The sequence below is a fragment of the Bacillus rossius genome, chromosome 1 (genome assembly GCF_032445375.1).
Source record: "Bacillus rossius redtenbacheri isolate Brsri chromosome 1, Brsri_v3, whole genome shotgun sequence".
Classification (NCBI taxonomy): domain Eukaryota; kingdom Metazoa; phylum Arthropoda; class Insecta; order Phasmatodea; family Bacillidae; genus Bacillus; species Bacillus rossius.
The window spans coordinates 303,414,419-303,432,320 of record NC_086330.1 but is presented as its reverse complement, the minus strand read 5'-3'; the positions used below and the strand labels follow the sequence as shown (position 1 = coordinate 303,432,320).

Below are 17,902 nucleotides of genomic sequence, written 5' to 3'. Positions count from 1 at the left end.
AGCGTAAAAAAAAAAAAGAAAGAAAAAAAACATGTTGGAATGCAGATGGAAAAGTAACTATGCATTAAAATAAATATATTTACGGCCCTGCTAAATTTTTCTATTCAATAAATTTCGAGGTATTAGTGATTTTTCAGCAGAAACTGTTGTGTGACTAATAAACAAATTGTATCATAATAACTTAAAGTTATAAAGTATTTATTAGCGGCGAAGGACAGTCGTATAAGCCCATAAAAATATTTATTTCACCGAGAATGGACTAAACAACCTGGCTTTTGTCGCACGCGGTGTGATAGGGGGGGAGGATGCTGACAGTTTCTCAGGCAGAAGGTTGTAATAAGGGAGGGAATGTGTTGAAATGTTAGTTGATAAAGGAAGGGGGGGGGTGTTTTTTTACATGGTTTCTAGCTCTGGGAGGGATGAGCCTTGAAGAATTAGCAGGGTATGGGAGAGGTAAGCGTCACGTCACGTATGACGTCAAGCCACCGCTACCGCCAGCCTGGCTGGACGAGTTTCTTACGCAATCGCAGAAGCTACCACAGCGGCTTTTCGTGCGGGCGGGCGGGTAAGATAACATGACAGTTGAGACGGCTTTTCATGCGATAGTGGACCCGCCGAGTTCGGCTAGACACTGCCGCGTGCATCGGCGGGATTCTACTTTATTTACTGGTTTTTGGATATTGGCTTTGTTACGTTTTTTTGACGATTCGTTTATGTTACTGGTATTAGAACTGGACAAAACTGGGACACGGGCGGTGGAGATTTTATATTTTTTTCCGCTAAGCTCGCGTCTATTGGCTGGCTGCTGATGGAAGGTCACAGGTCTGGGCGGAGCGTTGAGCGAGTTACACTGTGCATGCGCAGCTCAGCGAGCAGAGAGAGCCAGCCGGCGGCTACGCCGCGCCGTAACAACAGCTGACCGAGTACAATTAATTACCTTTCTCCGCGTACGGCGCGCTATGGACGGTAAATTTCCATCAATTTGGGGCCATTTTTTTTAAATTTTTTACTATGACGCAATGTGTATGTAGTTCGTATTTGTTATTAACGCTGCAGGTTGCGACTGTATTTTAATAAACTTGTATTTCTTACACTTTTCATATTTTTTTGCCTCATTTTTCACAGTTTCTGAAAATCTGTAAGTACGACTGAGGTGTACGTAGAACCGGGGGCCGTACGAGCGAGATCAAAAACTTTTAAGATGGAAAGTTGACAAAGTCTGAGATAGCACGGCAGCACAAGATATCGCGTCGACCCTGTCTACGATATGGAAACGTAGGGATGCGATTATGAGTGCGGGGGTCATTTAAAATCGCTAAATCGGATTTAATGAAACATGGATTTAGAGTAAACATTTTCGGTAAATGTAGCACTTCGTTAAATCGTGGTTCTACTGTACTTAATCAATTATTGTCTAAAGATTATTCGTGGTAGTTCCTGTAGCGGCCACGTGTAGCGCTGCGCCGTCCTTCCTGTGACTTAAGACTAAACACTGGGCAAAATTAATAAAACACACAATACATAGCCCTTTATTTCTTTACTTATTAATTAATTACTATTTTACGTTTCTGGGCCGTTGCGCTGCCTCTAATGCCTCCTGCGGCTTACTCACACACGCATGCACACGTCATCGTGGCGGGCGGTTCAAACAGAGGGTGATGGTGGAAGGGTGGTGGTGCTGGCGGTACAGGGGACACATCGGGCTCAAGGCAGGGCGCAGCCCTGTTTGACGTCAAACTATAACTATTAAATTAACTATCTCTTTTTGTTGTTATGTCTCGCTAATGAACCATGAACCAACTGCAGTCTGTAACTACAAGAGGGAAATACTGATTACAGTCAAACCTCTATCTATCGTTTTTCAGGGGACCAACAAAAAAATTCAGTAGATGCGGACATTCAATAGATGTGGACTTCACTCTAAGAATTTTTAAAAAATATTTCAACCTCAAAATTAGTGTCAGAAATATATCAGTTACTTGTCATTAAAGTTAAATCAGTTGAAAAATAAATAAAAATGGAAGTATTTTACTTAATTCAATTTACACTTGCAAAAAAAAAAATACGCACAATAAATCTACATGGAAATTAAAGTCTTTTTCAATATTCTGAAGTCTGAAATATGTTTACTCATTTCATCAAATGTAGAGCTGTACTGAAGAAGCCGATTTTGCCAATATTTAGTTGAATCGGCATTTCTGCCGACTTCCGATACGTTTGTTAATTTTCGGCCGATATTACTGAAAAACGAGAGAGACTGCCATAACCTAAAAATCCACGATTACCTTTTTCGCTTTTCGTAGTAGTACTGCATTTTTTCAGATCGCATTATTTCTTCACAACATGTGCCAAATGTACATATAAAAATAAAACATCCTATTTTTCAATAATGTTCTTTATTTTTAATATGTCATAAATAAATACATTACCGTCACGGTAAATATACATCTCGGTTGTTACGGTAACTGTAGTGCAAATGTGGTAGCTATCGTGCTTCTGTAGTAATTATGGTATCAACAAAGAATCTTTAGTTCTTTTTATGGTAATTATCTTAGGATAACAATTGGGTTTGTACTGTAGTTATGGTACATCATCCATATTTCTTCGTAAGTTGTTGTTCATTTGTCTTTTCTTCATATTTACGTGCTCCATTACTTGGCTGCAGATTTAAGTTGATATTTACTACTGTATACTATCGTTACTGTTTTTATGACGGTTTCTTTCTAAGAAATGGTTATTTCTGCAAAATCTTTATGGTTAAACGATCATCTATTATAATTTATAGTGACGGGACCACATATTTTGTACGATCAATGCGGACAAAATGATAATTCGAACATCGGTACAAGCGGACTTTTTTAACCTTAGTTGTATGGCAATTTTGCCGGGACCGTAGAAAATATACGATAAACACGGACAATCGATACATGCGAGTTCGATAGATAGAGGTTTGACTGTACATATTCTGGGTGTCTACATGTCACAAAGATCATAAAAATATTTTTTTACAAGTTTTAAAAAAAACCGTGACAGTGCAAGAAGACATAATTATTTTATTTCTAGCAGAATTTTGCTTGCCCTCGTTGGGTTTTTCGTAAACTCAGTTCAGTTTTAATCTCACATTAAATTTAAGTATAGCATGTTTCATCCTTAGTTGCATTGGCCATTTAAATGGGCATTCATTCTCTTTCCAATAGACATCATCTGCTATCAGCACTATTATCCATTTTTCAGTGTGCTCTGTTGCCATACATTCTTAAAGAGCACAAAAGATTTAGACCCAGCTTTATAAAGTAATGAAAATTGTTAAATGAATTGAAATAAATTTCTTTTGTAATAATTTTTGTAATAATGTGTAATTTTGAATGAGAATTTATGAAATAAATTTTATTTTTGTATTTTAAGCATATGATTTGATAATTCTTACTTTTATGGTACCTTATCTGATAGACACCATTTGTTTTCATCTGTTTTTCTCACCTATTTTTTTTACAATAATTTAATTAGTCATTGCTGTTATATCAATTTAGTGACATACTGATACTAATAGTTATTCTTGAAAATTAATAATGAATATATTCAACTGAAAAAAGACAAATAGTAAAATAAAAAATTGACTAAAACTTGTTATACTTTTGATAATATACAAAATAAGATTTTCAAAGTTAACAAACCGGGTAGCATCAATCTGGAAATAGTAGATGCTGTTTACTCTGTACTGCAATCTAAACGTTAGAATATAGTTGGAAACTATCTTGCACAAGTCATTTGGGATTTATCTGTGAAAAGGTTTAAGTTTTCTGTTTTTGTTTTATATAATCTTGCTTATTAATCATGATATAATACCCTATGACATTAAAAAAGTATAAGAAAATTAAAAAGAAAAAATCCTTAAATTTGTATGTATCCTGTGTTAAGGGCGTGGCTCAACTAAATGTTCACTTTGGCACCATTTATAACTGTAATTTCTGGCGTTAAAATATGGTTACTGGAAAAGGTATTCATGTATATAGATTAATAAAGGTTATTTTAAAACTATAATAGAAATTCCAATGGTTAATATTTTTTTCAATGTGAAAAAATTGCCATAATTTATAATGCAACATATGTGCTGTAATACATGAGAATTTTGAGGAAAACTTTTAAAATAACAAATGAAACTATAAACAAAAATTATATTATAAGAATAATCACTTTTTCGCACTGAATCAGCTCCTGAACTTTGTATGGAATAGTATATTAAAGTTTTAAAATAATTTATTTCTCTGTAGTAGCATTAAATCAACATTTGAAAACTAAATTTTTTTATCGAAAAACATAATTTAAACACATGATACTTACCATCGTTGAAAGAGGAAATTCCGTAGATTTTAAATTGGTACTCATGGTTTACGTAGCCCGTATAGATTTTGAATGGCATGTGAAATACTTGTGCACCGCGCGCGTTAGCGTTCCGGTGTACTTCAAAATGCGCCGAAAGAATGTGCCACTAGTAGTAAACGGCGAAGGCCGCGCTCAGTGTTGCCAAGTCCAAAGTTTGTGTCTTCACAGAGAGAGAAGAACGAGAATTTTGAGATCTGCTGCCGTATTGCTTTGCAGTAAATTTGATATTTAGCACAATTTTAATTCTGCAGTTATTATTATAACATATATATTTAAATAATGTATTTTGAATAATTACCTTTTGAGGGAGACTACTTAAACAAACTTTGCAAATTTAGTCTCTGATTTAATTAATAATGTAAAAATTAGTTCATTTTCACGAGAATGGGCACAGAGAAAAGCTCTTATCACCGGTTAATGAAATCAAAGAAAGCTGTCGCAAGAGAATTTTACTTTCGGAATAAGAAAATTGAAAAATCAAATGACGATAACACTGAAGATATTGAGCAATCGCCGCTTGCATCACTGTTATAAACAGTTTTGTTAGTTATGCTTATTGTTACGCTAACATAGAATTAGATAACATAGTGTTTGTTTTATGTTTTTCACGTAAGTTAATTGCAGTTGCTCGAAATATTCCAAGTGGTTATTGTTTTCACGATGAACACATTTTCTTAAACAAAAAAAAAATACAAGTGAAGGATATAATTGAGAACTTCGTTTCTTGTTTGTAAATTTTATTTATTCTAGAATTCTAACTTTACCATACTAATAATAGTTGCAGAACTGTATAAATGTAAACATTTGAATGGCAGCGGCCAGTGTGGGCTAGGCGCCGGCCTGCGGTGCACGAGGACCCGGGCTCGTATCCCGGCTCGGGCAGAGCTGTTGTGGTGTTTGTTCTTCACGCCATACTGCGGAAGGCAATAGCGAAACCATCGCAGAAACATGTCACGTAGAGAACCTTGGAGGGCAGTGGTTCTCTCCCCGACGCCTCTTGGGTCGATACCTGCCTTCGTGGCGGATCACGCTTTCAATAAGTAATAGTATGGTAATATCATTTGCCGAAGGGGGAGGGGTCAAGGCCATGATAGGGAGTTAGTTTTAACTGGTGCAAAGTATTCAAATAATTCCTAACTGAACACTTTGAAAAAAAAAATATGTACTGCCCTACCATACACAAATTTATGTAAGCATTTTGCAAACTGATGTATCCTTTGACTACAAAAGCTTATTTTACTTACTTTTTGCTTATTTGAGCACCTAAAAGTTGCAAAATACGAAGAAACTGCTATAAGTTACTGACTGTTTAAAAAATTTTGAGTGAAATATACTGTTACAGCCGCGACGAGCTGCAGTTGTGCGTGTTGCTGTGTCGTTTCGGCCCGCCTGTTCCTTCCCTTCGCCAAAGTCATTTTCTCCTGCGACATCCTACAATTTGGCGGTGCGCACTATCTTATGTCTGCCTCGCGTGATATCTCACCCTTTGTTATACATAAGTATGATATATACATAATTCTATATTGTTTGGTTTAAATTTTATGAAACACTTCCGTGCTTCTCCACATGTAGCACGTACATGGCATTTCGATTTCTCTCCTCACTATAACAGCAACAGTCAATCTTTTTATAATTGAGAGAGTGTGTGTATATATATACACACATAGTAATTTATTGATTGGAAGTCGGAAGGGACCAGCAGCTATATTTAAGATGTGTGATGAATGGTTCAAACATGGAATAGTTGAACGAAAGGGAGAAAAAAAATTGTGGTCCTTGCGAAAACCAGCCGACCAACAACTTTGTTAGGACGATTGAAAAAAAAATTGTTTGCCTGACCCGGAATCAAACCCGTATCATTTTCACAGCTATTATAGTAGTAGCTTCTGTTTTTAATGATTAACTATTTTCATTGAGGCAATTCTGCAGGAAATGTTGTGTTTAAAATACAAAAATTAGTAATAAAATGTTTTGAAGGTTACTGTAATTGAAACTAAGGTAATGTTTCCATGACTAAAAAGTAAAGTAATTACACTAATGTACTAGTGGCTTCAGTTTCTAAAATTAGTCTTAAACTACTACTTGCTAAGCGTCCGATTTTCGGATGAAACATAATGTAACGATCAGTGTCGGGGATGTAAACCTCTTTTTTTTTAAACATGAAATCCCCACTTTCACAAATGGCTCTCTGTCAGTTTTCCTGTAGCATTTACGATATTACACACTTGATTAGTAGCAGACTGTGCATGAATCTTTTTGATCTCTGCTGATGTTTGTGAAATAGTTGTTATTTCAGTCGTAATAAATTACAGTGATACCTTTGACAATGACTCACTACTATCAAGATAATGGGCATTTGTCCATTTTGAATATAACAGTGTTTAAAACATTTTTCATGCAGAACTTTATCGTTATACTTTTTATACCGATAATTAATGTTACTTTAGTGAATCACTGTTTTCATATTTTCGGAATTCAAAGTTAAAAATTACGGCCTATGAAGTGAAATGCTCTATCTGCCTACAATAGAAAAAGTTACCAAAGTAATTAACCTTAATTGTTATTTGTTTCTGCAACACTGAAAAGTTTTTTTTTTTGTAATTTATTTATTATCAGCCTTTGTTTCAAGCAGTTAAAATAAACTCATTTCTTAAAACATACAAAAAACAGAACTGCATGAGCGTATGGCGCTAGTATTCGTACAACAAAGGTTGTCGCACTGTATCGCAGTAGCCTAACATGTGTCCCATTCGCGTTTTATGCAGAATACATGTGCGGATGTACCACTTCGGACATAGTATCCCTCAATAATTTATAGCTGCAATACACAGAGTAAGGTCATAGTAGCCGAGGACTGTGACCCTCCGAGCCAAGTCCAGTGAACATGCAAGGGATCTAGACTGTTCGTTCAACGAGAACGTTTGGAACCATAATGTTGGTCCGCAAACATGGCCAGTGACAACTACTATGTATTTGGAGGTTCAGTAGCGCCAGCTGTAGCATGATCTTATTCAGGAGAATATCCGACTTATGTATCTTCCATGTGAGATTGTAACACCATCTCCATGTTACTGGCTGGCCCATGCCTACTAAGACATTGCATCCTACAAATGTTGGTCCGCTGCAAAACATGATTTGCGTGTTACAATAATTTGAAGTGTTGTGTATACATTTTTCCTATGTCTGTTCTGCATGCGTGCTATGGTACTTTTAGAGAAAACCATTTTTTTTTGTTGCAAATGTGAGTATTTTGATGTGGCTTGTTTTTGTAGATTAATTAATGTGTGTCTAATGTTTTACATTTATTGTTCCCAAATTTGTAAATTAATATAGGGTAACTTGGTAACTACTACTAATTTCATCGGGCCTATGATTTGCGTCTATGCCTGGACATTAATTACTACCTCATTTTTATACTGTTTCATGACGTGACACTAAATATAATGTGCCGCCAAATATATGTAACATTTTTGTAGGATAATAAAGTAATTGTAACTGAACAACCTTCGTGAAGTTTATTTTTAAAGGTTATTTACCAACAGAATTACTAGCAGTGACAGCGCCAGTAAAATAATGGATGTCGCAACGAATATCTGGCTATGAAATAATGTCTACCGTCACTTGCAAATTAACATAAAAGGATAATGAGAATATAATCGTAGTGTAAGATAATGTGTCTTTCATATAGTGCTTTTGATATATTGTTTGTCCCGTCCATTCTCCTAACCTCGCTACACCATACGGACCGCATTCAGCGGCCGCCCGGGCTTGACAGCCGCGCGCCCCGGGGAGGGGAGGGAGCAAGCTGGCAACGCTGCACGGAGGTGGTTGGCACACATGGGCGAGGGGAGAAGGGAGTTTTCCCAGAGCTCGCGTGCTCCGGTTTCAAGGCCGAACAGAGAAGCGATACATCCTCCCCGCTAGACGACTCTCTCGCGACTGAACCGAGCTGGGACCGGCCCTAGCCTAAATACAAGCGCGCGGAGTAGTGGGGGACATCGCTTTGAGACCCCTAATGACATCACGACCGCAAAATAATGTTTCGGAACAGTGACGATTTTTTCGACTTGAACCGCGCCCTTAAGTCTTTTGTTGGTACATCATGACACTTATCAACAGACCAGTCTAACTGCGAGGAAAAATCTCTGATTATTTGACAGGAGCAATTGTGGATGAATGTAATACTTATTGAGAGTGCATTACAGATAATCCAAAACATTTTTGAATTACTGTGGAATGTTTTTCATCTATGAGATGTTAAAAAGAAAATAAATTAAAATGATTTTTCAAATACAGTAGTGGCCAAACTTAAAAAATTATTGCCAATATCAAAAAAAAAATCAAGCACTTCAAGCTGTATTTAGTTTTTTTAATGTTTTTGAATCGACAGCAAGTGTGCTAGTGTTGAGTAGGGAGATTTGATTCCAGCAACCTGTCGGTGCCTGCGTGTTTCAGACGCCTGACGCTGACAGACTGCATTGAGCGCAGCCTAAAGAAGGGCCGTGGCCTGGAGCAGGCGGTGGCCGCGCAGTTGGCGCCTTTGTTGTGCGTACAGCTGGGCGCAGGCGAGCATGCTGAGGAGGCGTGCCGCGAACTGGGCCCAGCGATGCTTCTCGTCGCCCACGATGCCTCTGCCTCCCTGCAGGCCCGGGCCAAGGTACACTCTGTCCCTTCTCCCCTTCTCTCTCGACCCTCCCATATTCCTCCTCCATGCATTCATCCCCATAACATGTGAATAGGTGCTGTTGTAAATATTTGAACTTGTGTTCAGCTGGACTCAGGTTCCGTTGATCTTGCATGGAGTAAAGGCTCCAGTACATAGAACAGGTCAACTCATACAGTGTAACATATATATGCAGATGCATTGCTATTCACATAAATTAAAAAGAAAATTGGAAGCATGTTAATCTCCTTAAAATACAGTAAATGATGCATGTCTAGATTTTTTTTTTACGGTTGTATCTTTTAAGAACTGTGTCCAGTGTTTCCTCCTTAAAATTAAATATATACATAGTAACATAGTGCATGTCTAGAATAAATACCGTACAGTATGTACATAATAATTAGAGGTGGACGGGATCCCGAAATTCGGGATAAAAGTCGGGGAAAAAACCATTGCCGAACTTCGGGATAGTACCTCGGGAAAATAATTTTTTTTAAAACAATTAACCTTCGTCGTACTAATTTTTATATTATAAAAATACGTTATGTATACATATGTCCCGTAACAATTTCGTATACGTATTAAACGAACAAAGTACAAAGACATCACAAAAAATAAAATACATACGTATTATAAATATTAATGTAAATTCAACACTCGTTCATAAACATGGTTTAAAATAAATCTCTGACTACATAAAGAACTCAATGTAGAATATTATTTTTAGTGAATTTTTAGGTTATAATTTGTTTTGAAAATTAACAAAAGCAACAATAAGCAGTGTTGCCAAGTGCGTAATATTCAAAATGCTAATAAACTGTAGGACGCTATCTTGGTTTCAAATGTTTCTGCCATTATCAATGTTTTTCATAAAAAACAGAGGGTTTTATATTTTAGTAGTTGGTCATCATGTAAGAATGAAAGTGAACAATTATATAAACAAGTGGTATTTTTAAAGTACGCGTGATAATTATTTCCGGTAAATTTCATTTAATAAAAAGGGATAGTTTATACACTTGTGTGAACGATGGAGCCTGGCATTCCAGGCAGTAGCAAAAGTGAACCAGGTGTGTCTTCTGCGCCTATTTGGAAGTTCTTTAATAAATATACCAAATAACAAGTTTCAATGTACTTTGTGCCCTTCTGTCCTAAAAACGGAATATGGTTCCACAACAGGTATGCACAGACACTTAACACAACATCCGAAGGCAAAAAATTAGTTGGCCATTCTTCAGGAAAAATCACTAGCTAATTTTGTCACCTGGGGTATTGACCACCCCAAGCAAAAGGCTTTGATTTGACAAAAGAAGTAGATAAATGTTTAGCAAATGGTTGCCATCCATACAGCATTGTTGACGAAAGAGGCCTAAAAAATGTTTTAAAATTGGCTCAGCCTCTACAGTCTGCCATCGAGCAAAACATTCAGCAGGAAAATTATTCCAGAGTTGTACGAAGAAACGTCGGCGGTCGTCTCTCGGGGCTTGCACATGTCTCTCGCGGGCTGTTGGCTGGGAGTTCCCTGCACCCTATTGGGTAACCGAAGGCTGGCAGTGCGCGGGGGATTTGTGTGCGTACTGGGGGCGGCCTAGCAGCGCCAACTGCTACCGACCGCGTCCCGCGGGTGGCGGATACGGGAGCCCAGCTCGAGAGTTGCAATCTCGCTGGGGTGGCTGTGAATAACCAATAGCAGTCCGCGGACCAATGGCCGGCCTGTAGAGTCGTTATTACGGCTATCGGGGTGAAAGGTAGCCTGAATGTAGCTCGGCACGTGGCAGGAAGCAGCTTCGTCGGCGAAGGCACCGCAGGGGAGCTCGATGTGCCATAGTAGCGAAGTGTAGACGAACTGCGGGCTGGAACTTGCGGAGCTGTGAACTGCTGCGCGCGCAACAGAATTGAAATGCATCGGAACTCTGAAGGAAGACATCAGGAACCTTCAGCTGGGGCTGCTGTAGCTGTGGCAGCAGTAGCCTCGAGCGGCGCGAACTTCAACCGTCTCGGGGATTTTGGGTGGCGAGGTTGGTTCCCTCCCCCCACCTTGGCTTGAAAAGTACTGCTGTTGACCTGAAGAAGGAAGATAAAGATGGCGCAACGTCAGGCTGCCTTTCGCTCCGTGCGCCCGCAGTTCGAGCCGGTTTACTGGCTCGTCTGCCCACTTCTGTTTTAACTGTAGCTGCCTGGGCAGCTGTGGCTGGGCTGACTAGTGAAGTCGCCCGCCCGTGGGGGCGCTTGCGCCCCTGGTTAATAATAACCCAGGAGTTCCCAAACTTTAAATGCGGGCCGCAAGGCCCAAGCACCCAACTCCAGCATGGTTGATTTTTCAGCCCTTCCAACTCTTCTTACCTGGACCCTTCTTCCCTCTTGTCCAGTAGTTACCTGCTTGCTTAATGCATGATAATTGATCCCCGCATGACCCGGTCCAGGGTTTTCCCTGTGTCTATGCAGGTTTTACCTGGGTCACACTTAGCTAGCTTTTAAGCTAGGCGACCAATGGGGCGTCAGTCATGGCGCCAATTGCAGCCATGGCTGGCCAGTAAACCCCAACACGCACACAATTGCACGCGCCCTTGTCCTGCATGGTTCAAAACCCGCATGGCTTTGGCCTGAGATACACCTAGGTCCTCCCCTAACCTGGACCCTCCCCTACACACTTAGAATTAACTTAGGCTAGGAAAAAAAAAAATACGAAGAAACTGTCAACCGTTTGAATGCTAGAATAGGTAGTGCCATTTCCACTGTGTCATCTCTAGCGTTCACAACAGACTTGTGGTCGTCGAGAAGTAGGTAATCTTGCATTCTTGTCAGTTACTATGCACTACATGGATGAAGATTTCAGTCTTCAGTCTCATTGTCTAGGTTCATTTCATTTCTCTGGTGACCACACTGCTTATATGCAAAATGTGAGAAATTCAAAATATGCTAACAGAAATGGAATCTGAATGATACATTCAACACATTGCCTGTATTTCTAGTGACTGACAATGCAAGGAACATGAAGGCTGTTGTCTCATTATTAAGCTTAAAACCCTTCAGTCACTTGCAATGTTTTGCACGTACTTTACAGCTTGTATTGTGTGATGCAAAGAAGAGTTCCACAGAAATACAAGATTTGGTTAAAGCATGCAGATCTATAGTTGGTTACTATATGCATAGCACTACAGGCATGGAGAGGCTTCATAAAATTCAAAATCAATTGAGATTGCCAGAACTTGGAGTGATTCAGGACTGCGAAACACGCTGGAATTCTGAATATCTGATGCTTGAACGGTTACTGACCATTAAGGAAGCTATTTCAAGGGACTTGCTATCAGAAGGAAAACATGACAATCTAAGTATCTCAGAATGGAAAATGGTTGATACATATGTGAAAATTCTCAAACCTCTTTTTTTCAGGCAACAGTGGAGGTGTGTGGTAAAAGGACACCGACACGTTCAATTGCTATTCTAATTATTTATTTAATAACAAACAAACTGGACAAGTACTGTGCTGAAAATGAACATGGAACTGGGAAAACGTTTGGGCACAATTTGCTACTGTCACTTAAATCAAGGTTTCCTGCTTACAAAACAAAGCAACCGTATTTGTCAGCCATGATGCTGGATCCCTGCTTCAAGCACATTCTTCTAGACAAGCATGAGAAGGATGCAGCTATCAATTTCCTTACACAGCAGAGCCAGGTACAATCCTACAAGACTGAGCATAACCATGCCAGTAAGTAAACCATTAATAACTAACCAATTATTTCAGTAGGTAATAAAAAATTCAATTTTTTAGACTATGTTAACAATCTGTTTTTGTTTCAGCTTCGCAAAGGCCTGCTCCACAGAATCCTGGCTCTCTATGGGAGGAGTTTGGCTTGCTGGCTTCTCAAGCTCCAAAACAATCTGCTACTTCAACAAATCTCTTCGGTCAGAACTTGGACATGTACCTGTGTGAACCTGTTATAGACATAACAGAGGATCCTTGTTTGTGGTGGAAAAATAATATAACCCGATTTCCAACACTCAAAAACATTGTCTTGAGTTATATTGGCATACCAGCAACAGAGGTTTCCAGTGAACGGGTTTTTTTCTAGTGCTGGCAATATTGTCAGTGCCAAAAGAGAAAAATTAACATGTGAACATGTTGAAGAGTTGGTGTTTCTTCATGAAAATTTAAAGTAGAGTTGGACACACAATGTTTGTATTTATTACATTTTATGTTATTTATTATTTGTATTTGTGTGTCTTTCCTTTTTTGTGATTTGGACTATAAATGTGGATGGTTTATTAAAAAAAAACTGAAAAATATGCACATTTTAAAAGTAAATATAATTTAATGTACATCAAGCTACGAGACAATTTACTGCTCTTGCTCCCGATCCCGATCCTAAAAATCTAATGTATTTCCCGACCAATTCCCGTTCCGAAGTAAAAATGCTATTGCCGTTCACCTCTAATAATAATGGTAAAACTAAGTTTAGGTAACAGTTTTCATGAAGAAAAATGTAGCACATTATATAGATGTAGCAGTTACTATACCATATGATATCAGGTCAGCTAAACAACAGTTTAGTCTATTTGCTATAAAATTAAATAATTCTTTAAAAATATCATCCATCTGCCTTGATTTGGCTAGTTATTGTTTCCCGAAATCATTCCTAGAGGTCCATGTGTTTTCCAGCTGTGAGTGTTGTGTCTTCTCATTGGAGACATCGCCCAAATGGTTTTTAATCTGTGTCTGCTGCAGCATGTGCATGTGCTCGTGTTGGCAGTGCTGCTGGGCGGTAGGGCTGTGCAGCTTCCTGAGCGGTGGCGAGGTGGCAGACACTGTTGGCGTGATGCGCAGCCTGGAGACTGTGTTCCGTGGCTCCTACCTCAAGGGCGACGGAACAGCGCCACTGGTGTCGCCTGAAGTGGCAGCCCTGCATGCATCTGCCCTCTCTGCCTGGTCCTTGCTGTTGACGCTGGTTGCACCCGGTGACATCTATGTGCTCATGTCGGGCCATGCCAACACCGTCTTCTCTCCGTGAGTGGCTGTGTGGCCTTGGTGTGTCCCACTCATAAAGCTCAGTAGCCAGTCGGACACGTTCGCTTGACCGGTCAGTGCCAAGGAATTACACTGTAATACAATTGATAGTTCTCACTTTTTTGTGGTTAGTGTTTACTAAAATGATAGTTATGCGTTAGTTTCAGCATGTTCAGATCACGTTATTCAATTTTCTGTTTAAGGTTGAACAAAATATGTTTTTGTTGCATGACGTATTAAATCTACTTCTTAAACAAACGTACTTTCCATGAATATGTTTTTGTTTTTGTGAATAACATTACCTTAACGAAAAAGCTTTTTTCGCATAAAAGTTGCACTCCTTCTTTTCAAACTTGATTTTGGTATGAAATGTGCGACGATTATGCGATAAATCACGTTAGTACCCTTTTATTTGTTAAGCTTATACAGTAAAACCTGTTCCTTACGAACATCTGTATAGCGAAATCCTGTTTACAACGAAATCACGTCTTAGTCCCGCCAAAATCCTATATAATACATGTGTTTTTACCCTCTTGTAACAAAATAATTATAACGTGTGATTTTGCAGAACTCCTCTATTACGAATTAACGAAATAAATGGAACTGTACAAAATACACACAATTTTGCATTGAAATACTTGAGTTCTGGTCAAATATTAACGTAACTTAAACAATTGTGGCCTGCCATCTTTCTCTGCATCATAGAACTATCCACACTACACAGAAGAGAGCAGTACGTCACCAAAGAAGCAGCCGCCAAAACAAAAATAACATGGTACAGTTTGTCAACTGCGCACAATAAATTAGTCGCCAGTGCTGTGTGTCAATTTCTCGAAAGCACGAAAGTTGTGCGTGAATTCGATATCGGCAGTTGGTTTAGTCTATGGGTTTAGTCCGTGCTTGTATGAATAATCTTCTTTCGTGAAATTTTTGGCTTTGTGTTCTTAGTTTATTGCTGCAAGTTTATTTCCATCGTGTTCTCAAGCAATAAGTATATGTATGTTGGATTATATTGTTTTAGGCATTCTAATCAATTTTTTTACTGTACAATTATACACAATTGTTTGTAAGAAACAATTGGACATTCAATTGTGTCCGGTTCTAACCACATACGAGGGTTTAGTGCAATCATCAGTGCATACACGGAATTTTTGAGAAACTATGGACAAGAAAAAGAGAAAAGCTATTTCTCTTTCAACGAAGCTGGAAATTCTTCATGCAGTAGATCTGGGCGAAAGAAAAACAGATGTTGCAAAAAGATTTTCAATTCCGAACTCTACCTTGTCAACAATACTTTCGCAGTGAAGTGATCTTGAAAGTAAGGGACTTGTACTGGTGCTGAGAGAAGAAGACAGAGACACTGTAAAAAAACGATAATCTTCATAGGAAATTATTTGACTTTGTAATGAAATGTCGAGCATCTAGCATACATATCTCAGGATCTATCCTTCAAGAGAAGGCCAAATATGAGGCATACAGAATGGAGATTGACAATTTCCAGGCATCGAATTGTTGGCTGCAATGTCTCTGAAAGCTGCTGGTGAGGAGGCAGCTGTTGATCCTTGTGTCCAAGAAGAATGGCAGCCACAGTTGCGAAGACTTACCAAAGGATATGCATCGCGGGACATTTTCAATGCGGATGAGGCGGGTGTTTTTTATAACCTCCTCCCGGACAAAACTCTTGCTCTGAAAGGAGAAGTATGCCATGGGGGGAAGCGAAGTAAAGAACGGTTCACAGTTCTGCTGTGCGCAAACTCTGATGGTTCAGAGAAATTAACACCAACTGTCATAGGAAAATTTGCCAAGCCTCGGTGTTTTAAAAATACCAAACATCTACCATGTACAGTAAGTAGAACCCCGATTTAACGAAGTGCTACGGTTACCGAAAATGTTTACTCTAAATCAATGTTTCGTTAAATCCGATGTACCGATTTTCAATGACCCCCGCACTCATAATCGCATCCCTACGTTTCCATATCGTAGACAGGGTCGACGCCGATATCTTGTGCTGCCGTGCTATCTCAGACTTTGTCAACTTTCCATCTTAAAAGTTTTTGATCTCGCTCGTACGGCCCCCGGTTCGTACGTACACCTCAGTCGTACTTACAGATTTTCAGAAACTGAAAAATTAGGCAAAAAAATATGAAAAGTGTAAGAAATACAAGTTTATTAAAATATAGTCGCAACCTGCAGCGTTTATAACAAATACGAACTACATACACATTGCGTCACAGTAAAAAATTTAAAAAAAATGGCCGCAAATTGATGAAAATTTACCGTCCATAGCGCGCCGTACGCGGAGAAAGGTAATTAATTGTACTCGGTCAGCTGTTGTTACGGCGCGGCGTAGCCGCCGGCTGGCTCTCTCTGTTCGCTGAGCTGCGCATGCGCAGTTTAACTCACTCAATGCTCCGCCCAGACCTGTGACCTTCCATCAGCAGCCAGCCAATAGACGCGAGCTTAGCGGAAAAAAATATAAAATCTCCACCGCCCGTGTCCTAGTTTTGTCCAGTTCTAATACTAGTAACATAAACGAATCGTCAAAAAAACGTAACAAAGCCGATATCCAAAACAGTAAATAAAGTAGAATCCCGCCGATGCACGCGGCAGTGTCTAGCCGAACTCGGCGGGTCCACTATCGCACGAAAAGCCGTCTCAACTTTCATGTTATCTTACCCGCCCGCCCGCACGAAAAGCCGCTGTGGTAGCTTCTGCGATTGCGTAAGAAACTCGTCCGGCCAGGCTGGCGGTAGCGGTGGCTTGACGTCATACGTGACGTGACACTTACCTCTCCCATACCCTGCTAATTCTTCAAGGCTCATCCCTCCCAGAGCTAGAAACCATGTAAAAACACCCCCCCCCCCCCCCCCCCCCCTTCCTTTATCAACTAACATTTCAACACATTCCCTCCCTTATTACAACCTTCTGCGTGAGAAACTGTCAGCATTCTCCCCCCCTCCCACACCGCGTGCGACAAAAGCCAGGTTGTATAGTCCATTCTCGGTAAAATAAATATTTTTATGGGCTTATACGACTGTCCTTCGCCGTTAATAAATATGTACTTTATAACTTTAAGTTATTATGATACAATTTTTTATTAGTCACACAGCAGTTTCTGCTGAAAAATCACTAATACCTCGAATTTTATTGAATAGAAAAATTTAGCAGGGCCGTAAATATATTTATTTTAATGCATAGTTACTTTTCCATCTGCATTCCAACATGTTTTTTTTCTTCTTTTTTTTACGCTGCGAAGGGACGTGGAAAAGATAATTGCTTGAGCTGTTAAAAGAAACATCGTTGACGGCAAGGGAGGGAGTGCATCCTGTCGGTCTGTCGCTGTGATTATCTACTCCAAAAACATCCAAGTCCGAACAGCACTTATAAAAAATGTTTATCCTAAAACTAAACACCGCGCACAAAGCTCTTACTGAGAATAATAATAATGACGTATTGGTGTGACATGGTCACAAGTTGAAAAAACCTGGAGGATGGGAAAGGGAATATTTGGAAACGTGTGATTATTGGCTAGCACTGTTACTATGCGGGCGTGATTGGAAGATAACGTGGTGAATCAAGCCAGCGATAGCGATAAGGGCAGTGGAGGGGGAGGGGGATGCGGACAAAGAAACCCTTCATGACGTCATGTGTCGCGGACAGTCTATCTATCCAGGCGCGCGCAATGGCACGCACCTACGCAATTCAGTTACAGCACCCGGAGTTGTTAAGCAATTTGAACATTTTTTTTTTTTTTTTTTTTTTCATGTTTGGACAGATGATGCAAAGGCACATATTAATATATAGAACCTCCATTCTATTACTGACACCACAGAGTGTATTTTTTAATAAGT

At 39.4% G+C, this 17,902-nt stretch overlaps 2 protein-coding genes across 2 annotated transcripts in view; both read left to right on the top strand.

The window, feature by feature from the left end:
* LOC134527840 (uncharacterized) overlaps positions 1-17,902 on the top strand; it is a 374,694-nt gene that overhangs the window by 63,049 nt on the left and 293,743 nt on the right. The window lies entirely within an intron of this gene.
* LOC134527837 (interferon-related developmental regulator 1) overlaps positions 1-17,902 on the top strand; it is a 52,864-nt gene that overhangs the window by 4,788 nt on the left and 30,174 nt on the right. The window contains exons 4-5 of the mRNA XM_063360784.1: positions 8,839-9,040; positions 13,798-14,051. Coding sequence (XP_063216854.1) covers positions 8,839-9,040; positions 13,798-14,051 — 456 coding nt within the window. The remainder of the gene's footprint in view (positions 1-8,838; positions 9,041-13,797; positions 14,052-17,902) is intronic.